General features: G+C 48.8%; 3 protein-coding genes across 16 annotated transcripts in view; 1 reads left to right on the forward strand and 2 right to left on the reverse strand.

Moving 5' to 3' along the window:
• nadkb (NAD kinase b) lies at positions 1–9,670 on the reverse strand. Of its 7 annotated transcripts, none has more exons than XM_047028505.1 (12): positions 8,304–8,394; positions 7,139–7,432; positions 6,917–7,028; positions 6,086–6,215; positions 5,160–5,268; positions 4,981–5,066; positions 4,613–4,715; positions 4,128–4,276; positions 2,418–2,517; positions 1,986–2,143; positions 1,571–1,653; positions 1–953 (listed from the first exon to the last, which is right to left on the reverse strand). In XM_047028505.1, the coding sequence occupies exons 1-12, from the start codon at positions 8,368–8,370 to the stop codon at positions 791–793; spliced, it is 1,554 nt and encodes a 517-aa protein (XP_046884461.1). In that variant the 5' UTR covers positions 8,371–8,394; the 3' UTR covers positions 1–790. The 7 variants fall into 7 exon arrangements, with proteins under 7 accessions (XP_046884461.1, XP_046884464.1, XP_046884463.1 ...); XM_047028508.1 differs by lacking the exon at positions 8,304–8,394 and adding an exon at positions 9,274–9,670 and having other exon boundaries at positions 2–953; positions 6,945–7,028; XM_047028507.1 differs by lacking the exon at positions 8,304–8,394 and adding an exon at positions 9,274–9,670 and having other exon boundaries at positions 2–953.
• gpr160 (G protein-coupled receptor 160) lies at positions 8,345–12,202 on the forward strand. Of its 8 annotated transcripts, none has more exons than XM_047028527.1 (2): positions 8,345–8,396; positions 10,778–12,202. In XM_047028527.1, the coding sequence occupies exon 2, from the start codon at positions 10,807–10,809 to the stop codon at positions 11,683–11,685; it is 879 nt and encodes a 292-aa protein (XP_046884483.1). In that variant the 5' UTR covers positions 8,345–8,396; positions 10,778–10,806; the 3' UTR covers positions 11,686–12,202. The 8 variants fall into 8 exon arrangements, with proteins under 8 accessions (XP_046884483.1, XP_046884481.1, XP_046884482.1 ...); XM_047028525.1 differs by having other exon boundaries at positions 8,379–8,396; positions 10,760–12,202; XM_047028526.1 differs by lacking the exon at positions 8,345–8,396 and adding an exon at positions 8,416–9,182.
• The window catches only part of skila (SKI-like proto-oncogene a), a 27,283-nt gene continuing 12,303 nt past the window's right edge, over positions 12,123–27,102 (reverse strand). The window contains exons 2-7 of the mRNA XM_047028503.1: positions 20,925–21,008; positions 20,278–20,363; positions 19,635–19,777; positions 18,208–18,518; positions 17,732–17,962; positions 12,123–17,017 (exon numbers count right to left, since the gene is read on the reverse strand). Of these exons, the coding sequence (XP_046884459.1) occupies positions 16,757–17,017; positions 17,732–17,962; positions 18,208–18,518; positions 19,635–19,777; positions 20,278–20,363; positions 20,925–21,008 (1,116 nt within the window). The 3' untranslated portion in view covers positions 12,123–16,756. The remainder of the gene's footprint in view (positions 17,018–17,731; positions 17,963–18,207; positions 18,519–19,634; positions 19,778–20,277; positions 20,364–20,924; positions 21,009–27,102) is intronic.

Raw genomic sequence — 27,102 nt, forward strand, 5'->3', positions numbered from 1 at the left:
GCCTCGGGGGAATGTCCCTGTACTTACTCTAAGTCGCTCTGGATAAGAGCGTCTGCTAAATGAAAATTATCATGATTACTTCGTTTGAATAATCGGCTAGATAATGCAGCATACTGGCACACCATGCTAGTTTAGAAACAAATGCTGTGTTCATCCAATGTTCTGAGACTTTTATTGTATATATTTATGCTTTAATCTGCAAACATTAGAAATATAGAAAAGAATATTGATCTGGACAAGCGTTTAAAGTGAAACAACATCTGTGTCAATCCTTTCAGTCAATTACATGGGCTTTTTAGCGGCCATAAACTCAATCAATAAATATTACGCAAAAGTAACCTGTACTCTGGCAAATATGTACAAATCATTTACACTGATCACTCTAAACAGAATGCCAGACTTCTAGAAATGCTATGCTACACTTTATCCAGATATATCACACTACCTATTTACTTGGTGGCATTAATTCCATTAATTTGCAGTAGGGTAAAACCTAATCCGTCGGATTGTCAAGTATAACTTCATAAAGATTCACTGTTCAGGTCGATTAACAGGGTGTTCAGAGTATGAATACCCTGAGAGAAGTTGATGTATGCTTGTGTGTGTTCTTGTTACCACAGCTCAATCCAGGTCAGGGTTTTCCTGTGCTGTAATGTTGTGGCTCAGGCCTCCAGTGTAGCAGAAGAAGCCTTCTACCAGAGCTCTGGTCCCTATGGCTCAACTGAAGGGTTTCGCCGGGTTTTTGAAAAATTCCTCGGGATGTCACCGTTTTAAGGCGAAAACAGCTGTTTCAGTTCTCGGTATCCGAGTTGTCGGATAGGTCGTCGGCTAGCCTGGCCTGCCTCTTCCTCACGTTCCAGTGCAGACACTGGGCCAGGCTCTCGAACCAGTCGTACACCAGGTCGTGGCAGCAGATAGAGGGCAAGGGGTAGCAGGACGTGGTGATCTTGATACTACAGGGATAGGCAGGAACAGAAGATGAAGATTGCTCAATGGTAGGCAGAGATGGGAAGTAACAAAGTACAAAAACAATCCAGAGGGCAACAAGGAGAATGGGGCTAACGTTGTGGAAGAGACAGAAGGAGTTAGCAATGTCGACATGACTGAGAAGAGACATTCCTGATTACCCAGGCTGAGGGAGATGTTCGAAATTGTCTGTGTCAAAAAGGATTTCTGGCGAATGCGCTGCGTGTTTATATATTGTGTATTTTTGTATTAATCTGATGTGAGGTCCAGTTACCAGCGTGAGACTGAAACAGGTAGTAGTAATGGCTACTTCTTAAGCAGGCTATATGTCAGAGCCTATTCTTCTTTACTTTACATTGAGTGAAAAAGTGTAGTCAGCACTTCAACCTTTACCAGAGTCTTTTTAAGAGTATCTGTACTTCTACTTGAAGTGAAGGATGTGTGCACTTTTGCCATCACTGCTGATAAGTAACTTTCGAGTTCATAGTCACAACCATCTACCCTCATGAATTAGTAGAACTAGGTTGTTGTTACTTAATGGACGGCAAAGGGATGTTACCACCACGACCATCTCAGAAAGGGAAGCTTCTGAACAGGAACTGACCAGTCTCCATGCTGGATCTCCTGTCTCTTCCTGCCATCGAAGGACACCCAGGCCGTGTTCCGGGCGTCCGGGGACAGGGTTATCTGGAGAGAGAAAGAGAGAGACGGGTCATGAAGGAACAACCACAGGTGATTAGTCAATGACAGGAAGGACAATGGGTGACATTAAGACAGCTTAGCTCCGGTTTAACAACAACACAATATAGTCGCCAACCATCCCCTCTCCTGTTCCCTCTGTCCCTCTCCCCTCCCCTATCATCTCTGTTCCCCCCCTTACCTACACTCTCCTCTCCCCCCTCTCTATCCACCTTCCCTATCCTGCTTCCCCTCCCCCTCTCTCTCCCCTTCCCTATCCTCTCTCTCCCCCTCCTGTCTCCCGCTCTCTCCCCCATGGTGACCTAGACGCTGTGGCCTACCATGAGCTCCACGCCGGCAGGCACCACGATGGGCCTGAAGGAGAGCGAGTGAGGGCAGATGGGCGTGACCATGATGGCCGGAACGTTGGGGTGGATCATGGAGGCTCCGGCCGCCGCCGCGTACGCTGTGCTGCCCGTCGGCGTGGAGACGATCACCCCTGGGAGAGGAGAAAAAACAAAGAAGAGGGGGAGAGACATGGAGAGAGAGGGAGGAAAGAAGATGGAGAGGGAGAGAGAGTGAGAGGGAAGAAGATGGAGAGGGAGAGAGAGGGAAAGAGAAGGAGAGAGGGAGAGGAAAGAATATGGAGGGAGAGGGAGAGACGGGGAGGAAAGAAGATGGAGAGAGATAGAAAGAGAGGGTTGTCAGTATAAAGGCAGTGAAGGGAGAGGTTGAGAGTAGGCAGTAGGAAGAGATCCCCCTGTTCTCCTCACCGTCGCCCTGCACAGAGGTGATGAGCCGTCCGTTCAGGTACAGGTCTACATTAGACAGGTAGGAGGAGGGGCCTCGGTCCACCACCACCTCATTCAGCACCTGCCAAACACACAAACCCCTTCACAGTTACACTGAAGTCGAACCCACTCGAATCCTTTCAGGATGCCAGCCTCTCCTGTGACCAGCAGGGGGCAGGTTTGAGTCAAAGCCACGGCAGCCTCGCTAGCATTCGTCCGCCTCCATCTCTGACACGGGTCAAGTCAATGTAATATTCATTTCATGTTGGTCCGTTTACCAACTCGTGTTGATCTTTTGTCCTTCAGCTCTTGGATTCTTTATCTTCCTGAGGTTGTTTAACAGGTGCCATGGTTTCTACACTGGGCTATGACTAATCCCCATTCAAACTGTTTGTTTGACATACAATCTGTCTTTCCCTCTCTCTCTCCCTCTCTCTGTCCATTTATCTGAACGTCACACACATGTCAGGGGGGGTGCAGCTATGAGGTATGTTGTTCCAGAGAGCGTCAGACAGGAAAAATCCAAGCAGAGCCCATTAGGATCCCAGTCAGAATCCAGGATGAAAATGACGCTGCTGTCACCATGGCAACAGGCTCAACAGAGCCGCTCACCATCCAACCGACTCTTGTTTTCACCCTCGGGTTTATTATGACTGTCTCCATGGTGACCGGCTGAAACATTCGCGCGCACGCACACACAGACTAGAGTTCAGGACCAGCGGAGGGAAATGAGTGTCTGGTTGGTCTCAGAACACAGGATGTGATGTCTGCATCCCCATTGGTAGTCTGCTCTCTCTCTCAATCTCTCTCTCTCACACACACACACACACACACACACACACGCCTGCTACATGACTTCATCACATTAAGGGCCTATGGACTAACACCTGCATCTCTGCTGTCGTTAGGCTAATAGGACTAAACTGGGAGGAGGGCTAGCTAAGCACCATATGGTCGATGTAAATGTAACTAACTGTAAATGATGTTGGACTGGACAGCAGTGGCCTAGACAGGACAGTCCCTTAGCGTCATTGGCTGTTTATGTCCCAGCCAGCATTAGTACTGCTTTTAACTGTTCTGGGAAACCAAATGAACACACACTTAACAGGCCTTCTCCAGGAAATAAAAAGTCATATTCTAGCCCACAGCCACTGTTTGGTTCAAACCCCCAGGTGCAGTCAGTTTGTGTATTGTTCTAATATTTTAGTTCAAAACAAGGGTTCTACAGACCTACCAAACAGGTATTACACTGTATCATGTAACATTGAGTATAAACATGCCTTAACTGCCCAGTACTTGAGAGGATGTTTTGTTCCTTTTCACATGCTCCATTCTGGCATGTGAGGAGGATCTTGTTCAGAGACTGGAAGCAGGACTGGTGGGCTCTAATCCCAGATGAGGACTGACCATGTAGGCTCTAATCCCTTAACTAACCAGGTGGGCTCTAATCTCAGGTGAGGATTGATCGTGTAGGTTCTAATCCCAGGATTGACCAGGTGGGCTCTAATCCCAGAACTAACCAGATGGGCTCTAATCCCAGAACTAACCATGTAGGCTCTAATTCCTGGACTGCCCATGTGGGCTGTAATCCCAGGTGAGGACTGATCAGGTTTGTTCTAATCCCAGGATTAACCATGTGGGCTCTAATCCCAGGACTGCCCAGGTGGGCTGTAATCCCAGGTGAGCACTGACCTGCAGCTGCAGGGTGACCTTGCCAGCCTCACTGGTGGTGTGACTGGGAGGCAGCAGGCCATTGAGCTCTTGCTGCTGGTGGGCCCTCTGGAGCAGGTCCTTCACCACCTTCACTTTCAGACGACTCCTCAGCGTGATGGCAGCGTTGCCTGGCACACACACAAACTACATATATATATTTTACCCACACACATACTATATATATATATATATATATAGATTGAGATATATATATATATATATATATATATAGATAGAGAGATATATAGAGAGAGAGATATTACAGATGTTAATACAAAGACAGTTTATTGCAATACATTGCTATTACACCTCTGTGCGTGTGTTTGTGTGTGCATTTTCATTTGTGTTTTAAGTATACAAGGACACAGATTTGCATAAACACTCACAAGCAAAGACAACCAATGAGGGTTGTTTTTGGGGGAGATCAATAATGTGACATTCTTATGTTTCGAAGCGAACTTTACCTTCAAACACTTTGGCCACCTCGGTCTTGTAAGATTCAAACTTGAACGGCGTCAGGAAACCCAGGGAGCCCAGGTGGAAGGCCACCACAGGAGGAACACTGCCCTGGAGAGGACGAAGGAAGGAAAGAAAGAAAGGTTGATTCTAACAGAGTTAACAAGTTTTTCTGGAAAAAAAAGGTTTCTGAAGGTTTTCAAAATATTTTCTACAAAAAGTTTTGTAAAGGTTGAAAAAAAAATGTATATTTTTTTAAAGTTTTGAAAGTTTGAAAAAAAAAAAAAAATGGGGAAAAAGTTTGGAAAGGTTGAGAACTAAATATGTTTAATTTCCATCCATCCACACCATAAAGCAGTGTTCTACAGACAGCTACCTGGAACAGAGAAGACGCATAGAGCAGAGTCCCATCTCCTCCCAGACAGATGATCAAGTCTATGCAGTCGGAGATGTCATCATAACCTGTAAAAACACAACAACAAAAACAGATCTGTTCAACAGAGGGCTGTGTCCTTGCTGTTACAGTAAAGAGCATACAAGGCAGAGGGCACTGACCTTCTCTGAAGGTACACAACTGATCACGGATCGATCCGAACGTCTCGTCCTGGGACAGGGTGGCATCATCCACAACCCTCCTCTCCACGTACACCATCATCCCTTTCTCCTGGAACACAGACAATAACAGGATATCATAACTTGTGTAACAGACTTATTTATTCACAGTGAGGAACAATACAGGAAGGGATTTGAACCAGCAAACAACTTTTTAATATATATATATATATATTTTTTTTTTAAATGTATTCAGGATGTAGAACATATTTAAAGCTTCAAATATTTTCCATAAAGAAAATAGAGCTTGTGTGGATGATGAGTCAAGTCAAGTCTTTTATTTGTCAGGTACACAGAACAACACAAGGTTAGACTGGGCACTGAAATTCTAAAGACAAGACAAGCACCTGGCATAACATAACATAAGTACACGGAACATAATTTACATCTATGCTGAGCTTAAATAAGTGAAACTTCCTAAATATACAGATAGCGATAAATAATCGACTCTACTAACCCTAACACTAACACTTCCTAAATAAGGGTGTGAGGAGTGTTATAAAAGGGATTTGAAGTGTGTGGTTTGGGCCCGCTCAGCTGAACAGGACACAGCTGGGATTGTGGTGGATTCTGTCCAAAAAAGGGTGATCTAATCGACAGGACAAAGTACCCTAGGAACTCACACAGGTTTATGAAGAGTTGAGCAAGTTTTTGGACCAGTGAAGGTGATAAAGCAATAAACAGTGGTGATAGAGAGCAATGAACCATCAAGGACTGTCATTCTCACCCACTTGTCTGAGTAGCAGAAACAATGAAGTGTTACATTCAGTACTGCGCCAGAGCATAGCGATGACTGGATATTTCACATTTGAGAAGCTGTGGTTTACCCCAAACACACCCACACCCACCCCCTACCAACAGTACACTACCTCCACCAGGAACCTGCAGAGTTCTTTAAAGGGCTCCACCAGGGTCTCGTCCCTGATCTTCCTGATGACGAGCACGTTGGCTGGGGGCTTGTTCCAGGTGAGCCTCTGGCTGGCAGGGTCCTGGATGTGCCTGAGACAAACACACACACGACACAAGCATTGCTACGGCAACACACGCATTGCTACGGCAACACATCTTCCTCAAAGACAAAAAAGACTCACTCTACGCTACTATCCAGTTACATTTGAAAATCATACCGGGTTTCTTTCGATTTTGACCTTTCTGAGGACATTTTTTACCATGGCAACAGCAATGCCCAATGACTGTACAGGAAAAAAATCCTCATATCAGTAACTCAGTAGTTACTCGTTAACATGACAGTTATGAGGGATTTGATGTTGACATTGTTTGTTGAGCAAAGGTCCAAAATCTGAATGATCTTTGATCTGAGCCTTAATATTGCACTAAAATGTCATTTTCCCTTTTGGCTTTCTCTTGGTTCGAAAGGTGGATGGCAGGCATTGTTGCTGCTGTGTGTAGTCACACAGGAACCGTCTTCCAGCTAAATGTTCTGACCCAGAGCCAAGCTGGGCAGCACTGAGACACTTGATATTCTCTCAATCTGTGGTGTCATCAGTTCCAACCCACAGACCCCATGGCAACCAATCACAACCATCCTCCCACCCCACTGCACTCCCACAGACACCATCTTACGACACTAAGTTATATAAGACTTTGTCAATGATGCAACTGACCTAACCTGACCTGACCATAGACCTGGTTTCCCTATTCTATTGGTGCATTTGAATAATGTGTATGTGTACAACTACCTGCTATCCATTTCCCAACGATGCTTACATAACTGAGGTCGGGTTGGGAAGAATACAGGCTTTGGGTCCGAAGTGAGTGGCAGGATATGGCCCATGAAGAAAGTGGGCCCTTCTGTGAAGAGGATGACATGAAGACAGTCACATACAGTGTCATTCGCATTAGGTTTGGCCAAGAATTTCGAGGCCAACTCTGCGTTAGCCTCCCTCTCTCACATCTCAGACCTCTTAGGAGAGCTCTCCGCTGTATCTGACGCGGGGCATGCTGACTGGTCCAGCAAGTGCTCGTGTTGGCCTGGCAACCTCGGCCTCTCCGACTCCCCGAGCATCTGTTCGTGATCATCTTGCCGTCGCTGTGACCGCTTTCCCTCTTGCTGTCGCTGTGGTGACCTGGCCTGGTGCTCGCAGTGTTGCTTCGAGGGCGGGGAGGACTCCGTCTGCTGCTCAGGCGGCCTGGCACGCCTCTCGGGAACGGGTGCAGCTGTGGTCGAGGGGCTGACACCCTCCATCTCATCCATGCTGGACAATGACACCATGCAACAGTGTAATATGTAACATGTCAGTAAAGGAACCAATAGGTTGCTGGGAAAGCAAGTGTACTGTACAATGCTGCCTTTTAGACTAGGTATGTATTGCTTAGGGTTGCCAACTTCCTCAACCCCAAATGCGGGACACTTTCTTCAAGATGTTTCACCAGCACCCCCGCCCCAACCCACCCCGGGAGCACAAATCGGAGAGGCGCCCTCTGCTGTGCAACTAGCGTGTCCTATAGCAACGTTTGCAATCGGGACGGTTGGCAACCCTAGTATTGCTATACAACACTAGCTAGCGGTACCTACAGTGCTAGGTTAAGCTGCTAAATTGCAGTACAGTAGAGCTAGTAGTCAGGCAATCATTAAGTGACCCACATTTGCCAGTTTGCAATATGTAAGTAACTTGACTGTTGTCACTAGAGCTAGTGGTGTGGTACAATACGTTGGCACACAGAGAGATAATGCCTGTCTCACAAACAAACTGGACCCCACCTCTCACTTTTACGCCGTCTCACGTGTGTCTGTGAGAGTGACCTTGGCTTCGGTTAGAGCTACCTAGTTTGCGTTAAAAGTATGGTACATGGTATACATTGATTTTGAATGTATGCATTTACCTGGGCTGGCCTACAGTAGCTAGGTAGCCAGGCAGTATTCAATCTGTGGGTCCAAATACTTTCGTTAGCTAGCAAGCTAGCTGGCTAGCACCCCGGACACAACACTACCAGCACTCTTTGTAGATCACTGACTGGGCAAGGAATGGTAATGATAGAACAACTATATTATCTATGTCATATATGAACTATTAACAAATTCAACCGCATTTCCAGTTAGCTAGCAATGGACTACTTTGCACTAACCTAGCAAGTATAAATTCAGGTGACGAATCTTAACAAATCGTGTAGGCGTGGCCAAACAACGCGTCATCGCCGTGCGGGTTGCAGTGGTCAAACGTAAGTACGTGAGAGCAGCTGATAAATCTTCATGTTATTTATAATGGTTGATATTTACGATTGAAAAGCTACAATAGTAGTTTGCCAACTGCAAAGGGTTTTCGAAATTAAACTCACACGTGTCTACATGAGCAGTAATGTGAGATCAGTGTTATTACTGGGAGAATACCTGTCATACCTGTGTATGTTCAAACTAGCATTACGAAAAGAAAACCTATTATTTCTGCATAGAGTTGCTCCAGAGACAGGCCCTTATAGACTTAGCTCAGTAGGGTATGATGCTGTTAAACACAGCATTAAGATATAACTGCCTATATGTGCCATGCAACTAAGATTGTATGCTGAAGATGTTCAATGGGACTTGCAGATGGTTTCTATGCGAAGGGTACAACACTCGAATTAAGTCGAATGAAAACAAAGCCGAGAAACAGCACAAACAATTGTTTATTGTATCTGTTTAGTCTAGCTTTTACACTCTCCTCATACCTATAACGGATCAAGATTACAGTTGAAGTAAAAAATAAAAAAAAGCATTCATATGAAACTTGAGACCTGTTTGTACATGTCTGGCCTGCCAAGCCCTTCTGCATCGTCAAACCCTATGGAGTTAAGCTCCTCACAAATGATGACATTTTATAACACACACAGTATTTTGCAATGCTCTTCTGTCAGTTCCTTGTTCTCAAAACGTGGTGTGGCAGTCACTCTTTATACTTCCTCTTGCGCATAAAACCAGGCAGGATTACTGGTGTGTTTATTATGGTGTATTCAGTGCATTTCCTCAAGGTAACTCAGCTTTGTTTTTATAAAATAATACATTTTCCTGCTATCAATCTATGTAAAGTTAGCTGTAATATAAATCTACTGCACTACTTACCTGTGTATCATTGTATGTATATTAGTCCGGGGGGGGGGCGTTATATCAGGGTTATTCTGCAGGGGGGGAAACTCATGTGTTACCGTTGCTGGTACTGGTCATTTTGTTGGGTTAATTCCATGGTGCTGGGTAGTTTTAGTGCAGCCCGTCATTCTCGACGACAGTTGAAACAATGCAAATTGTCCTCCACCTCTCTTTCACCCCTACGTCACCTGGTAGGCTACCTTACCCAGCGGCTGCCTCACTTTAACCCAGCTGCTGGTTTATCTGCAGCATAAATTTAATTTTGTCGGGTTAAGTTTTGTACAGTTAGCAGGGAGCACCCGGAAAAGGGTGGAGTGCCATCTCCGGGTCGGGGAGGAGATCCTGAACCAAGCGGAGGAGTTCAAGTATCTCGGGGTCTTGTTCACGAGTGAGGGAAGAATGGAGCGCGAGGTCGACAGGCGGATCGGTGCGGCGTCCGCAGTGATGCGGGCTCTGCATCGGTCCGTCGTGGTGAAGAAGGAGCTGAGTCGAAAGGCGAAGCTCTCTATTTACCAGTCGATCTACGTTCCTACCCTCACCTATGGTCACGAACTATGGGTAGTGACCGAAAGAACGAGATCGCGAATACAAGCGGCCGAAATGAGCTTTCTCCGTAGGGTGTCCGGGCTCTCCCTTAGAGATAGGGTGAGAAGCTCGGTCATCCGGGAGGGGCTCAGAGTAGAACCGCTGCTCCTCCGCGTCGAGAGGAGCCAGCTGAGGTGGCTCGGGCATCTGATTAGGATGCCTCCTGGACGCCTCCCTGGTGAGGTGTTCCGGGCACGTCCCACTGGGAAGAGGCCCCGGGGAAGACCCAGGACACGCTGGAGGGACTATGTCTCTCAGCTGGCCTGGGAACGCCTTGGGGTCCCCCAGGAAGAGCTGGCGGAAGTGGCCGGGGGGAGGGAAGTCTGGGCCTCCCTGCTTAGGTCGCTGCCCCCGCGACCCGATCCCCGGACAAGCGGCAGATGACGACGATGACGACGACGACAGTTAGCAGGGTCCACGCACAAAGGCAGGGATATATTTTGTTAATTTACTAAAGCGTTATCTGATGTAGCCTACCTACCAAGACTAGTAGGGACAGCATTTCTTGCAGCAACTGAATGGTGAGATTATCCGAGTCCTAGAGCTAGGTGTTGCTGAGGATAGTTTGTTTTAGCCGTTACCTCAGTTTGCAACCGGCTAACTTAAGTCTACATTGTGTATACACAACTATATTCATATTCTAATGGAACTTTTGCATTTTTAAAAGCTGTGACTCAACGTGTAAAACAAATTATGTAGTAAAGTATCCTCAAGGTGGGATCCTGCTTGTTCTATTGCATACCAGTTTAATTTCCGTAAACACGGGAGATATATATACATGCAGAAATACACAGCCATATGGTTCTATGTGTCACCTGGGGATTTCCCCATGCCTCTTTCAACCTTAAACTAATTTTACTTCCTCTGATCTCTTAAGTGTTCTTGCAACCCACAGTGTGAGATCTGAGAAACCCAGGCATCGTCATGGAAATCTCAGTACCATCCATACTGCTGGGCTTGGGAGGGAAGAGTCTGCTTAACTGGACCTTGGTTCTGCTCCAGAAGAAACACATGTTCTGGAGCTTTCTAGGAGTGTTCTCCTGTTCCCTGGCGTTGGTGGACTCTCTCTTGACCCTCAGTCTCTCTGTCCTCCACCTCCAAGGAGACATTTGTGTCCTGGGTGTGCGGTTTACTAGACATCACGTGTGCCTGTTGGTGCAAATCTTCTCTTACACCTACGATGCCCTGAACTGGCCAGTTCTGATCGCGTCTGCGTTGGATCACTTCTGGATCCTTCTCCCTGGTCCGACAACTGCGTCAAGGGGGTTGAAGCTTTGTTACATCACGGCCACCTGCCTTTTGTGGAGTCTTGTCCTTCTCTATGTTTTCTTGGTATCGGGGTTCCGTCCTGTGTTTGGGAACGAGCCCCACCACCACCTGTTGCACCAGTGCTGGGTGCTGTCCAGCACTCAGATGCCACAGGTTTCCATGGTGCTCTTCCTGACTATTGTGTGTGCGGTACTGCACGTGCTAACAGGGCTTCCCATGCCAAAAAACAGGGCTTCAAAAGAAACCAAGACCGATGCAAAGTCCAAAAAGGATACAATTGGCCGGTGTTTGTGGATATTTCTGAGTACCTGGGTTTGTTTTATAGTGCTCCTGGCTGTAATCTTGATGCTGCCTGATGGGATACCTGCCTACCTGGGATTAAACGTCGCCTGGCTTTGTTTCACCCGCAGTTTTATTATAGGTGTGTTCGTTTGTACAAGGTGGTCAACACCACAGTTAGAGGAGTGTTCAGCCTTCAGTGACTATTTCTGCAACTGGAGGTTAAGTTTCCTGGCCGATCAGGAAAACCCATGAAGCCATAATGCAAGACTCACAAACTAAAAAGACCTGAACATGGTGTTTCTGTTGACAGCCATCTGACATCTGGCCGAAGTCAGATAGCTGAGCGGTTAGGGAATCGGGATAGTAATCAGAAGGTCGCTGGTTCGATTCCCGGCTGTGCCAAATGACGTTGTGTCTTTGGGCAAGGCACTTCACCCAACTTGCCTCGGGGGGAATGTCCCTGTACTTACTGTAAGTCGCTCTGGATAAGAGCGTCTGTTAAATGACTAAATGTAAATGACACAGGCTTCCACTAAGAAAATAAATGCCCTCGCAGAATAGTGAAGCTGTTATGGTGACAAGAACTTAAAAGTGAATGACTCCTGAAAAGGACTCCTGAGAGTGAATGACTGCTGAGAGTGAATGATTCGCCCTCTTAAACTTGTAATAAAAGAAACAGAAAACACTGGTTTGACACTACAGAACTTTACTTGAATTTGATCCAAGTTCATTGTCTAAACAGGGTATATACAATATCTGAAATCAGGGGAAGGGTGGAAAATAACTAACAAAACAAAACACTAGATACAACTGAGGTATTAGCTAAAAGCATTTACAGGTATGTTGTTTACTAGTAAATATCAATTATGATGAACGGTTAGAGATGCAGTGTCTTCTGCTTAAAAAACATTTTATATCACAACATGAGGTAGGAGAACAGTGTCTCGTTTCATGCAAGAACAAACTTCTCATCACACTGTATTCATGGCAACATAGTATGCAATGGTCATTCACAGACACTGTGTTTCTTGTTTCAGAATAGCATCGAGAAAAATAAAGTTTGAAATCATTAAACAAAGCCATAAATATTGTATCTTTCTAATATAACGTGTAAGGTGTACACATTGATTAACATGGTGTGCCTATCTCGAGTAACAAGTCAAACCTTATCATGTTAGAAATCATATCACAGTTGTAGCTTACACCCTAGTCCTCTACACTGTTATATCATAATGCTGCTTGTCATCCTAAACGCAACAGAGCATGAATGGATCCCTTCAACAGTTTGGAATCCTGCTTGTTTTTGATGAGCCCTATATACGTTTGATTGTTATTCTTATATATTTTTTATATCTATATATATATATATAGACTCCAGCTAATTATATATCAAGGGCACAACTCTTGGGTATGCTACTTCTGTATGCGAATGCTAGGAACTGTACACTTCAATGTAGGCCAGAACAAGTCCTTAAAAGTGAGTTGGGCAAACTGCACACCAATAAAAAAATCTGTACAAAGCATATCTAACTTGTCATAACACTGCAAGAAAGCCCAGCCCAATGTTCCACCTACTTCCTCCTACTTCTAGTCCTTTGTTTTATTATCAATATGGCATACAACCAAGTAGATATACAGCACCCCCCTGTGTATAAAACGCAATTTACACAGAAAAACTTAAACATACATCAGACACCCCAACACCTGTGTAAAAAAAAATAAATATAAACTGTTGCCTGCTGGAGAGGTAATTATGGCAATAATAAAACAATACTGATTATCGTGTGATTGATGTAAACACATCAGAACCATGCATTCAGTTATTACAAGGATGACCTTCCCCAAGAGTGAAATCTCAGCAAGTCAAACTAAACAACCACACACACAACCACAGAGCAACGTGGACACGTGTATCCCTCTTTAGCGACCGTGCTTCAGTCTCTGCCAAGCAGACGGTACACACGCCCACAACACACACACCAACATGATGTCTCTCGTCAAAGCCCAATCAAAACGAGGCTACATTTGTGTGGTGGTGGTTTTTCTGCTGAACAAATGTTTAGTTCACTTCAATTAAATCGAAAATCGTCCCATGTTCGCCCCGTAAATCATCATGCTAAACAGCGACCTTAACAGTTTGTGCGTTTGGGAGAGGGAACAACTACGTCAACAATAAACATTGAGTGGCTTGGTGACAACAGACATAAACCATAATGGGTAGAAACACATGCAGGAATTATTTTCTGTTTAATTTCAATTATTATTCTTTCTACAAATATTCAGAGCATTTCAAAATTTGTCGGGGGAGGGAAGTCAGTGGAGGAAGGAACGAGGAGAAGTTTTTTTACAGTACACAGTAAGCTATCAAGATGAAATTCACAACAAATTAAGTAGTCAGTTAGTGTGGGGAGGGGGCGTACTGTTGCAAAAGCCCTTCAGTTCCTATTCCATTTCAGTCCTGTGGGTTGGGTATCACAAATCCATGCATTTCACTCTCAACACCAATTTACACCCTTCAACAGGGCTAAACCAAATACACAAGTCAACTCTGAATTCTTCAAATATTATTCAAGCAAAAAAAAGAAAAAAACATATAGGCTGTTTGGAGCCTCTGTTCTGGTCCAATTTATATAACCTTTTAAAGATTACTCATAAGAACAGCTAATATATTAATGACTACCATATATACAAAGTGAATATAAATCTTTAGTTAATACATTAAATATCGCATTTCTTATTTTCAGGAAAAGTTTATATGGAGCAATAGAAGGGTGTCAATTTGCAATATAGACTTCAGACATCAAAGTAGCTGTCTAGTTTTTTTTCTCCTCGTGAAAATAACTGTTACTGGCTTAACGTGGCTGGTAACAAATAGGAACTGTACTCTGCCTGGGCATTGATTGGCCTGTTATTGTCAAGGGAGCGCTTTAGAAATCTGCATTGAAAGGTTTGGAGCACAGTGGAATGTCTATCAATTTGCATTTATAGCAGATGCATAAGAAGCTTCGAAGTTAAGCTGACGCCGATCCCGTCTCTTTTAAACAATTATTTACACATTCACTCTCTGGGATCCCACTCACTGGCTATAAAAGATTTTCTCCCTGGCAACTCCACAATGCTCCCTTTTCCTCTTCCCCCTTTCCTCTTTCCTCTGCTGTGTGTCTGCTCGCTCTCATGGGCAGCTTCAAAACAACAGGCAAGACCCCAGCTGATCTGGCACTGGAGATGAGTGTGTAGTGTGTGTCGTGTGTGTGTGTATGTGTGTTGAAGAGGGGAGGGAGCGGGGTGGTTGTGGGAGAGAGAGGGGTGGGGTGGGGAGGGTACAGAGATGGGGGATCCTGTACTGGGCACACCCTGGGGCAGTGGAGGCCCCAAACAACAGCAGCTGCCCCCCATTCTGCCTGGGATAAAAGGGGCTCCCCCTGTACCCCGGCGTCCGGGCCACCCAGCCAGGGAGACAGAGAGAGTCAGCGAGAGGGCGTCAGTCCTTCATCCATCCCTTCTTTCCTCCCTCTCTCCTCAGTACTGTTTGTTCAGCCAGGCGGAATAACACGGAGCAGGGGCCATATCCAAGGACCAAACCGTCCTGGACTAATTCCTTTCACCTGTGACCCACATTTTCATAACAAGATGAGGCTTTCACAGCGAGGGGGTGACCAAAAAATAAAAAGAAGTCTCTGCTAACAATGAGGTTAGCATTAAGATAAACAAAGACTTGGAAGGGGTAGTACTGTAGCATGGATCCTCTACTTGGAAACTCTGTTGTGGTTCCCTGTCTGATAATGTGGACTAGACAGCAACTGTGCAGTCCAAGTGTCTGAATACATTTATATGTAAGATACATGCACCATGTTAGACTAGCGCTGTATTACTGCCAACTACAGTTCAGAATGAAATAGACCAGAATGGATGGTTTCTGAGACCTTGTACCAAAAACAGCGTGAGTGAATTCAAAACGCGCCACATTCCATTCCCAGAGGGGGATCAGATTGATGCACAACATTTTCTCTCAGCCTTAAAGCTTGTATGCTCGAGGGCAGTGTAAATTCCTGTCTGTGGCCATCGTGACTTTCCCCCCACTGTGTACAGGAGGTTGTTTTCCCAGTAGAGGGCATTCGTGTGTTTGCCAACAGGTGTATGAATTGTGAGGTCACGAGGTGGAGAGGGGGTGGACAGAGGGGGTGGAGAGAGAGGGTGGAGGATATGGCCGGCTGTAATCACAGTCAGGCTGTTTGGTCTGGAGAGGAGGAGGACGAGGTGGGGAGGAGGAGGGGGAGGAGGAGGAGGGGGAGGAGAGGGACTCCAGCTGCAGCTATGCAGACAGACGGACAGGAGGAGGAGTAAAGGAGGAAGTCTAAAGAGTTTGTGTTTGAAAAAGGCCAACCCTGCTCAGAATCTTTCATCTTCAACCTATCTGACATTCACCACCATCTATTTTCATATAACTGCAAATGCTATATACAATAACGTTCTACCTCACCCCCATATACTTTGTTTTTATACACATAGAACCTTTTTTTCTCAGATGTTTCTTAGCAGAAGAAACAAAATATAACATGAAATGAAAATGTCCATGCAGTTTCCTGCTGTGGCTGGTACTGAGCACTGGCTGAATGTGCAGAGACAGAGCACGCGAGCATGGCCGCCATTTTGTGTCCTTGGGCCCCGGTTGCCGTGCCAGAAGTACGAAGTAGAGTTCCACTCAATCAGAGTAAAGATGCTGGGATCAGAGTCTGTGTCAACTCCCAAGTGTCTGTAGGTTTACGACACGTCAAGTCCAGTGTCCAATAAGAAGAAAGAAGGAATGAGGGAACAAGGGAAGGAGGAAAACAGAGCCCCAACTCTGTGAAGCAGCTGTTTCGCGGTTTCAGTAAAACTATAAATAAAAACAAACATATACATCCCAAAAAAGGTTTTAAATACTGTTTTAAGGATCGAGGGAAATGATTGGAAAAAATAATACAAAATAAAAAAACAACAAAGAACTTTGAAGTGATGTATTAAAAATAAAACAATGACAAGTTTCTACATTGCTAAAATATATATATGTATAAAAAAAATCAAAGGGAGGTGGGAAGGAGAAGAAGACAAGTTGTTGAGACAACAAGCAACAGTTATGGGTGTGTGTGTGGGGGGGGGGGGGTAGTAGGGGCTAAAGAAGTCAAGAGAGTTCTTCTTTCAGGCTCAAGCTGTTTTGTTTTTGTTTACAGTATGTAGTCTTGAACTGGCGGCAGGGTGTGGAGTTGGAAGGGCGGCAGGGCTGGTGGGAGATGAAGAAAGAAAATAGATTGATGGATCGAGGGAGGGGAGGAGACGACGGCGGCTACTTTTGGCCAGAGGCAGCCTCCTCGGGGGCCTCCGAGGAGGCGGGCAGCGGGGAGAGGCTGTGGGGGCCAGTGGAGGAGGACGGGGTCGGGGGAGGGGAGGGGCTGCCTCCCGCCGTGCCAGACTGGGCCATCTGCTGCCGGAGCTGGGAGATCAAGCACTCCAGCTTCTCCCGCGCCTCGCGCTCTTGCCTCAACTCCCCCTGCAGCTCCAGCCTGTCGGCCTCCGCCCGCTCCAACCTCTGACGCAGGTCCACCAGCTGGGGGAGGAGAGGAGGGGAGGAGACGAGGAGAGGAGGGAGGGAGAGAGGGAGGGAGAGGACGAAGGGAGGGAAAGTGAGGTCAGGTTAGTCTGAACGGTACGCAGACATTGGCATGCACTGGACACATACACAGATGCAGACACACACACACACACACACAGTCCTACAGCCAGACAGTCTGCGCTAGATGCCAGAGAGCGAGTGGAGGGAGACTGGGCTTTTGTACGAGAGCTGGAGGGGGGGGAGGAGGGGGGGGGGGCTAGATTCCAGAGTCCAGGCCAGCATAACAGCCCCTATCTCAAGATAAAGTCTAGTGGAAACCCAAACAAAGGCCCAGTGTACTGCACAGACTGATCAAACTGCATGTCTGGCTAGTAGTACACACACACACGCACTCTATCTCTATATCAAACATACTTCCCACTGAGTGTCAAACATTAAATGACTCAATCAATAACATGCAGAATTCCCAGGTGTGGTGTGTGTCTGTCTGTCTGTCTGTGTCTGCCTGTCTGTGTCTGCCTGCCTGTCTGTGTCTGCCTGCCTGCCTGTGTCTGCCTGTGTGTCTGCCTGTCTGTCTGCCTGCCTGCGTGTCTGCCTGTGTGTCTGCCTGTGTGTCTGCCTGTCTGTCTGCCTGCCTGCGTGTCTGCCTGTGTGTCTGCCTGTGTGTCTGCCTGTGTGTCCCCAGCCCCAGCCTGTGTGCCTGCGTACCTGGGTGGTGTACTGGGCCTCCTGCAGATGCGTGGCCCCGGGCTCACACACGCAGCTCTGCTGCCTGAGCTGGTCCAGACGAGCCTCCAGCTCCCACTGCTCCTGCCGGGCCTTCTCCAGCCGCTGGGCCTGCTCCGCCTGCACCGCCTCCAGCTCCACCTGCAGCTGGCTCCGCTCTGCAGACAGCTCCCGCAGGCGCGCCGCCTCGCCCCCGCACACCGCCTCCAGCTCCTGGACACAACGGGACACGCTCCAGTCACACACCGAGTCTCACTCTCTCTCTCTCTGGGTCTCTCTCTCTCTCTTTCTCTTGCAGTGAAGAACATTTGTGTGTGTTTGTAGTGAAGAGCGTGTTTGTTGTTGTGTGTTTGTAGTGAAGAACGTGTGTGTTGTTGTGTGTTTGTAGTGAAGAACGTGTGTGTTGTTGTGTGTTTGTAGTAAAGAGCATGTGTCTATAGCCAGCCAGCCAGACTCACCATCTCCAGCTGCAGCTGTTTCTGCAGGGTGCAGTTGAGTTTCTCCTGCTGCCTGCTGTACATCTGCATGATCTCCACCACAATCCTGTCCTTGTCGTCCTCTCCCCCCGCGTCCTCGCTCGTCACAGCCGACGCCCCCGAGTGAAGAGGAGGGGGGGGCGGGGAGTGGGCGGCTTTCCTGCTGCCCAGGCTGATCTCCATGGAAACAGCCCGCGGTTCGCATTCCCGCTCTTGCTCTCTCTCCTCGGCGGCTGTTCGCTGGGATTTGGCGTCCTCGGCTTCGGAGGGGGCGGGAGGAGACGCGTGGAGATCTGAGGAGGGAGGGAGGGAGGAGAGAAGGAGGAGGGAGAGAGAAAGAGAGAGAAGTTGAGAGGTGCAGAAAACAGACGACGGTCTACTGTGTGTGTGTGTGTGTGTGTCCCACAGCAGTTGAGTCAGAGTCTCCATCGCCACTGGATACGAGGCCCAGCCCTCAGACACGTCCACACACCAGACCATGAGAGGGATGGCCGCGCTGTCTTTCCTGTCCTGTCTGATAATGATGGTGTGTCGGTGTCAGTGTGTGGCTGACAGGAAAGGTTAACCCATCCAGCGCTAGCGGCGGCCCGTATGGGGCCTGGGCTAGGGCCCCGGCCCGCTCACCACGAGGGAATGTCAGACTAATATATTCATATATGCGTGACAGGAAGCAGGCGGTGCCTTTTAGACTCACAAACCTAAATGGGTGACTCACAGAGTGAGAGACAGGCAGAGAGGGTGTGAGTGAGTGAGTGAGTGAGTGTGTGTGTGTGTGTGTGTGTGTGTGTGTGGGAAGGGGGGGGGATCAAAGCAAGGAAGGTGGAAGAGAACGTGTGAGCGAGAGAGTGAGAGAAAGAGTGAGCGAGATGGAAAGACAGGGGAAAAAAAAAACTAAAGATGAATTAGGAGGATGGGAAAGAAACAGAGTAGAAAAACCTGTCAGGGTGCCACAGAGGGGGGGAGGTGTGACATAGGATGTGAAGATAGCAGCCAGGGAAAGACAGAGAGAAAAGGAGAAGGAGATGAAATGGAATGGGAGGAATGAGAGAGATCTGGATGTGATGAAGGAGAGGAAGCGGGAGGAGGAGGGTGAGAGACGGACAGGCAGGCAGGCAAGCCGGGTGTGGCGGGAGGGAGGGAGATTTTTTGGGGAAAGTAAGCAGGTTCTGCTGCACTTTGACCCCAACACCTCTCCCCCAGAGACTGGTACCTCAAGGTGTGTGTGTGTGAGTGGGTATGTCTGTGTTCATCTGGTGTGTGATTGTGTGTGTGTGCGTGTCTATCTGTGTGTGTCTGCCTGCGGTGTGCGTGTGTGTGTGTATGGGTGCGTGTGTGTGTGTGCATGTCTATCTGTGTGTTTCTGCATGCGGTGTGCGTCCGTGTGTGTGCGTGCGTGTTTGTGTACTGACCCATGGCAGGCTCCTGGGCAGCCAGGCCTCTCCTGCTGTAGTGGTGTTTGAGCAGAGCTCCCAGCACGTCAGGGCTGACCTCCTCCTCCCTCCTCAGGGACACGTTGGGGGCCACCATCTTATCGTAGGTGTACAGGTAGTAACTGGAAAACACATGCAGGACAGCCACAGTTACACAGTGAAGGGGCGGCGCCGCAGCACACGACTAGCCTGCCTGGTCAAGGTGGGGTCAGGTCATCCGGACTGACTGTTCATCCTGGTGTATCCTGGGCTGCTGACCCAGAGAGCAGACTAGTCTGAGCACTACCTGAGGTCAGACTGCTAATCCTGGGTCACCCTACAGTCTGGACTAGCCTACCGCCCTGGCTGGCTGTCACCGGGCTAAACACACATCATTACAGTCTTAATCTGGGGCAGATTAGCGGGGACCGCAGACTGTGCCCTCACGCCATTCCCAGGGAATTCTGGGACGGTGAGAGGCAACGGTTTAGGGATTATACTGTACGCACAATCCAGAATACCTACAGTCATTTATTGTTGCATGGATTCACAGTTTAGTGGATGGATGCCTTTGTAGCAGTGTGTGATTCAGCAGGGGATGATCTGAGCACTGTGGAGAGGTGCAGTGTGGGTAATGTAGTACCTGGGATGCACCAGAGGAGCGTGGCTGGACTCCTCTTTGATGTCAGAGAACAGGCGGTTGAAGACCAGCGAGGGTGGACCTTTACCCTGGAGATAGGAAGGAAAAACAAGCCAGAGAGTCAGGACGTGAACGCGTGGCATCCACAAAGGGCAAAGGCATGCACGTTCCACGCCCCTCACATGTGTGTCTACCGGCTGTAACGAGGAAGACAAATTATACTGACATATCGAGTTTGTATTGTGAGCGGAATAGGGAGGGGGGGAGGGGGGGGAGGGGGGGAGGGGGGGAGGGGGGAGGGGGGGCAGGATGTGTTTGTCCTTGTTTGTGTGTGTGGGAGAGTGAAAGATGAGGAGTTGTCTTTCAGTGTGTGTGTGTTTACTTGTGTGCGTGCGTGTCTTGGGGGGCAGGGTAATGATAGCAGGGGAGGGTCGGAGGTTGACACAGATGAGGGGGGGGGGGGGTGAATGGTTGTTTGAGAAGGGGGGGGGGGGGGGGGGTGAAGCGTGCCTTGTGAATGGAGGTGTGTGTGTGAGGGGGAAGGGGGGGGGGGGTGACCTGGGAGTCTGACCCTGTGTGTAGCAGGCTGGAGAGAAGGACACCGGGGGGGGGGGAGGGAGGAAGGAGAGGGAGGAGGAGGGAGAGCTGACCTTTCTTCCGGAGTCGGTGTCGAGCTGTTTAGCGCTGGGGGAGCACAGCTCTGTGGGAGATCTCCTCACCTCGTCCACAGGCTTCTGAAACAAGCACACACAGGGGAGGGGACATGGGTTAGGATCCACGCCGCGTATCAAATCCCATCCTATCTGTAACGCCCTTTTTTTGTAGCAGAGTGAGAGGGCTTCACACACGGCCAGAGAACTGCATCTAAACCAACCTAAACCCTGACGAAAGACGAGGGAAAACCACCTGGCAAAACTTGTATACTGTCCAACCAGGAGGCAGAGACGACCCTGAGGAGCTACAGCAACCAGGACACAACAATGACCCTCCAGAGAGGAAGACAGTGAACTACCACCGAGGTGGACAAGGAAGACGAACTGCGTCCTACAGGAACACAGAGCAAGAGGAGCAGCATCGATACGCAATGAAGCAGACCAGGAGATGACAGATAGTGGGAGGAATATAAATAAAACAGGCATGAAACTGTGTTTTGTGTGTGGGGGGGGGGGGAGGGGGGGGGGGCTGGGTGCTACATGAAGTAGTATTTCGTTTAACACAAAGACCTGTTTGTGTGTGAGAGACATGATTCTGTCAGTCTGGCACACACACACACACACACTCGTGTGTCTGTTTGGTAAATACTGCTGGCGCGGCTACCTGTGGGTGAGTGTGTGTGTGTGTGCCTGTGTGTGTGTGTGTGTGTTTCTCTGAGCTTATCCAGGCCACAGTCAGCCAGAGACCATGAGCTGATGAGCTGATGCTTATCTCTAACAGATAGGGCTGACTATACAGACTGCCTACAGTTCCACTGAGCTGACACACACACACACACACCTGACCAACTGGTTGGCCAGGAACCAACGAAACTAGACTTTCCTGCAGAGAAGGGGGAGGGAGGGGAGGGGTGAGAAGAGGGGAAGGAGAGGAGGAAGACAGGAAAAGGTGGAGCTGAAGAGAAAAAAAGATGAACGATAAGGAGAATTCCAAAACCAAGAGAATTGAAGAGGTGAGCGAGGAGGAACAGTGAAAGGAAAGCCATATTGTACATTATTGACACACACTCCCTCTAACATATGTACACTAATCCACAGATCAATCCCCCCCCGCCACCACACACACACACAATACAGTTTAACTGAATAATAAGCAGGCTCTCTGATCAACCTTTTCCCTATTTACCTGTTTAAGAATTATCCTGGGAGAAAGAGGGTCAGATGATATGGTTATATTTCTCCATTCATTTCTGCTGCTCACGTGTGTGTGTGTGTGTCTGTGTGTGTGTGTAGTGCAGGGGGTGACTACCATTGTAGTATCTATAATGATATGGATGATCGCATAGGCCTGGCATGTAAATGTGTAAAAAGGTTGTAAACGCGAGTGTGTTAAATATTAGCCCGGACTTCTTGTTAACAGGCATGTGGAGGCAGGGGGTGTGTCTGAGGCTGAGGGCTACATGCGTGAGGTGGGGGGTGTTTTCTCAGAGAGCCAGAGAGCACTGCAGAGGGATGGGGGGGAGGGGGGTGGTGGTGGTGAGGAAGAGAGAGGGAGGGAGGGATGACAGGAACAACAATAAGCCCACTGCAGTGGTGAGAAAGCCTTGCAGAGCCCTCTAACTGTCATATATTACGGGCGAACGTGTGTGTGTGTGTGTGTGTGTGTGAGAGTGTGTCATCGCGGGGCCAAACCAACATTAGCAGCAGGTCAGAGAGAGACCTCTCATCTTCTTGACCTCTGCTGAGAGACATGACCACTGACAGTGACACTACCCGCTGAGCTGCTCGTTAACGTGTGTGTGTGTGTGTGTGCGTGGGAGTATGGTGCGGTGTGTGTCTGGGTGAAGGTGTGTTTGTGTGTCACACACACAGGAGGCTACATCGGCAGGTTTAATGGCTGCCTGTGTTTCTCTCTCTCTCTCTCTCTCTCTCTCTCTCTCTCTCTCTCTCTCTCTCTCTCTCTCTGATTCTTGCTTGTCTGGAGCTTGAAATAACACCCCCCACCCACACAAACACATACAAAAAACACACACAAGCTCATTATTCCTGGTAATCTGGAAGTGGCTTCTGTGAGTCCATAATGAGTGGCAGCGTGCAGTGTGTGTGTGTGTGTGTGCATGCATGTGATTTAAAGCATCGCCTGGTCTGTCTCTCCCCGTCTGTCTGTTCTTCCTCCACTCATTCCACCTCTCCTTCTGCCTCATCATTCCTACATCCCCCTCTCCATATATCTCTGAGTGCCTCTTTCTCCATCTCTCTCCATCTCTCTCGCCCTTTCTCTCCCTCTCTTTCCCCCTCCATATCCACCCTCCCCCTCCATATCTCCACTCCCTCTCTCTCCTTCCTTCTGTCCAAACCCCCCTCCTACCCCTTCCCAACACCTGCCATGCAGCTCTGTTCTAATCTACAGTAATGAAGCACCTCTCTTATCCAGGGTTGCTGCTGTGACACACACGCACACACTCTCAGGTGGGGGTTGGGGGGTGGGGTTGGGGGGGAGGGAGGGACCATACTGCTGCATTCCTGCATGCTCCAGCCCCACAGACTGGGTCCCCCTGCTCTGTTAGAGCCAGCCTACGTGACAGTGTGGATTAGCATTCCAGGCACCCGCTCTGCCCCGGTACACACTGCTCTAATCTAGCAGCAGTCTGCTGCAGGACTTCATACACACACATACATGCGTACAAACACACGCATCAGTAAACCAGCGTACACACATACACGCAAGCTCGCCCGCACACACACACACACACAACAGCAAGCGCTCACACACTCCATTTAAAGGAAGAGTCAAAACACACTGCTCGACTAAAAACGTGCACACACAGAAGCCTGCACACGGACCCATCTGCATGTAGCTGCTTCCCACAGGAGGAGCATGTGACCTGTGCCCACCACACACACTCACACACACACACACTCACACACACACAGGTCCCCGTACTCAGCTGTCACTGCTGCTCTGCTGGCATGGTCCGTCACACACACAAGCACACACACTCACACACACACAGGTCCCCGTACTCAGCCGTCACTGCTGCTCTGCTGGCATGGTCCGTCACACACACACACACACACTCCAGTGTCCACTCTGCCAAACTGTAGCTAAAAATACACAGATACATGCCGAACATACACATAAACAAGCACGGCTGTAAACACACCGTTACACCATGTGTCCTCCTGACACACACACACACACACGTGTGTACATAGTATAAACGGACTCAAATAGGCTAATGACAAATGTATCTAGGACACAAAGAGCGTGTTCACCTGTCTAGGGAGAGTGTGTGTGTGTGTGTGCGTGGGCACTGTTTTCCATCTCAAAGGCCTTGTTTACACCTACGTCAACATGAGTCTTGGGTAATAAGGTCACAAATGGACATCTCTCAGTTCACGCCTGGCATTAGAGGATACGTCTCCAGTCACCACATGAGATAGAACCTCTCTCTCATGCTCTACATAAAGATAAACACGTCGCCTGCATCGTTTCCCCTTTGCAAAGAACAAATGCTTTGTTTTTTTACCGACGGGAGGCAGCAATGCACTTCCTGTGCTTGGTCGGCCGGAAATGAAAAGAAAAAGAAATCAAAACAACACAGACTGGGTCTGTTTCTTGGGAGGGTTCAGGACCAAACCAGAAGAGTGTGGACGTACTTCCACTAAAGCAGAGGACGCCAGATGAGGGGGCGGGACACCCAGACACGTTGCTACACAGGTTGTGTGTGAGTGATCTCAACACGTCCTCAGCGGGTCAGGTGCGCTTGTACTGAGAGCTGTCCGCCACTGACGGGATCACCCAAGACGCATGTTCACGCCAGAGGTGAACAGGGCCTAGCCGCATGTTAACGACACACGACACACACACACACACACACACACACACACACACACACACACACGACACACACTTCACCAGGCTGATCGTGTCTCCATATGTTGATCCACTGGTACCAAACAAAACCATGGCCAGCTCCTCACTCTCCCTCACCCAGGGTAGGGAGACCTAGAGAGAGAGGGGGAGAGAGAAAAACAGAGGGAGAGAGAGATGTGGGGGGGGGGGGGGGGGGGGGGGGGGGGGGGGGTAAAGGGGGCACACAAAGCCGTGCCTGTGCCCCCTGCCGTCCCCCCTCCCCCATTCCGCTCCACTGGCTCCTACACTGAGCAGTGGCCCCTCTCTGAAGCTTTCATATAGCTGGCCTTCAGACCCAGCAGCTTCAGCACACAGGGGGAGCGGGGGGGGGGGGGGGGGGGGGGGGAGGAGGCCAGAAAAGCCCTTCCTACTTCCCTCCCGAGTTAGAGAGGAATGGGGGGGAGGGGGGGAGTGAGAGGAAAAAAGAAAAACAGCCTTTATTTAGGTGCCTTTTCATTCTTCTTTGAGACGGCGAGCGAGGGAGGCTGGAGTAACGAGAGCAAGACTCAAGCAAGGCCACACACACGCATACAAAGACGCGCACACACGCGGAAACAAGTCGTTCACGCGGGCACGCACACACACACACGGTCACGCCTTGTCTGTTTCTAACCACATCCTGTTCCAGACCAGACAGTCTGAGAGGGTGTCAAACAGCAGACTAGCAGGCACTCCTTGTTCAGAGAAGAAGCAAACATCAAACAGCAAACATCTTGCTGGTAGCATTTCACTGTTCAGCTTCAGTTAAGTTTACAATGATGTTCCTGTTCATCCTAACAATTACAAAGACTGTGTTAATGCTTAGTAAGTTTTCAACGGCTGTATTTGTCTGGCGATGTTTATATCACTAGATATAACATGCCACTTGTTTCCTCCGGACAGAGTAGGAACACACACTATGCCAGTCTCAAACGCCCAACACACACATGTGAGTCCTTTGTACTGGACTATATAATCTGTTAGGTATTTATCAATAAACCACAAGCAGTCCCTAATTCTCTAGTGTGTATGGAAAACAGACGGCGTCACAAGCAGGCAGCTGACACAGGATGACTCTGCAGACAGACAGACGCTCAGATGGACACAGACCATGTGACTGTCTGGAAGCTGCAGCTGGGGGTGCGCTCTGACACACACACACACACACACAGACAAACACACACACACGTTACTGCGTCACATTACAGACAGAACCTGATAAACCTCCAACACAGCACAGTCACGCCATACTCATTGTCTCGCGAGCACAACACACACACACACGCACATTCACACGCACACACACAACCAGACAGACAGATAAGGACAGGTTCATTCCTGACCAGCTTTGGTGGGGGCCTGAGGCAAATTTTTTGGCCCAAATGGGCACCATGTCTAGACAGCTGTCATAGGGAGAAGGCAGAGCTCTCTTACTTACACACACACCACACACACACTCACACACACTACACACACACCACAGTCTGCCTTCCGCTCCCTGCCAGGCTCTGTTGGTTCAGCCTGTCTGGCCTGCCAAGCCTGTCTCCTGGCCTCAGTACTGACACCACCCTCAGCTCCAGCTACAGACAGGAACTCGGTACTGACAGGGCCTCAGTACTGACACCACCCCCGGCTACAGACAGGGCCTCAGTACTGACACCACCCCCAGCTACAGACAGGGACTCAGTACTGACATCACCCCCAGCTCCAGGTACAGACAGGGCCTCAGTACTGACACCACCCCAGCTCCAGCTACAGACAGGGCCTCAGTACTGACACCACCCCCAGCTACAGACAGGGCCTCAGTACTGACACCACCCCCAGCTCCAGCTACAGACAGGGCCTCAGTACTGACAGGGCCTCAGTACTGACACCACCCGCCGCTACAGACAGGGCCTCAGTACTGACACCACCCTCAGCTCCAGCTACAGACAGGAACTCAGTACTGACAGGGCCTCAGTACTGACACCACCTCCAGCTCCAGCTACAGACAGGGCCTCAGTACTGACACCACCCCCAGCTCCAGCTACAGACAGGGCCTCAGTACTGACACCACCCCCAGCTCCAGACAGCCAGGAACCATGGCACCATCTGGGAGAACGCACAGAAGCTGATGGCAGAGTTGTTTTAGTAGGGAGACTTGCACAAACACAACAGGAATACAGCCCCAGCAGTTCCAGTAGCAACCGAGTCAGTCTAAACAGACTTGGACACTGCCGTCCCTGAGAGAAGAGAACAGGTTCTGACGGATGCGACAGCCACTCTCTCTCTCCGTCTCAG

This window comes from Hypomesus transpacificus, chromosome 10 (assembly GCF_021917145.1).
Source record: "Hypomesus transpacificus isolate Combined female chromosome 10, fHypTra1, whole genome shotgun sequence".
Classification (NCBI taxonomy): domain Eukaryota; kingdom Metazoa; phylum Chordata; class Actinopteri; order Osmeriformes; family Osmeridae; genus Hypomesus; species Hypomesus transpacificus.

Coding starts and splice junctions, on each gene's coding strand:
- gpr160 (XM_047028527.1), top strand. CDS start 10,807: ATGGAAATCTCAGTACCATCCATACTGCTGGGCTTGGGAGGGAAGAGT.
- nadkb (XM_047028505.1), bottom strand. CDS start 8,370: ATGACGCGTTGTTTGGCCACGCCTACACGATTTGTTAAGATTCGTCAC. Junction 5,067..5,159: donor GTTGTGTACCTTCAGAGAAG/GTCAGTGCCCTC, acceptor GTGTTTTTACAG/GTTATGATGACATCTCCGAC. Junction 2,144..2,417: donor CACCTCTGTGCAGGGCGACG/GTGAGGAGAACA, acceptor CTCCTCTCCCAG/GGGTGATCGTCTCCACGCCG.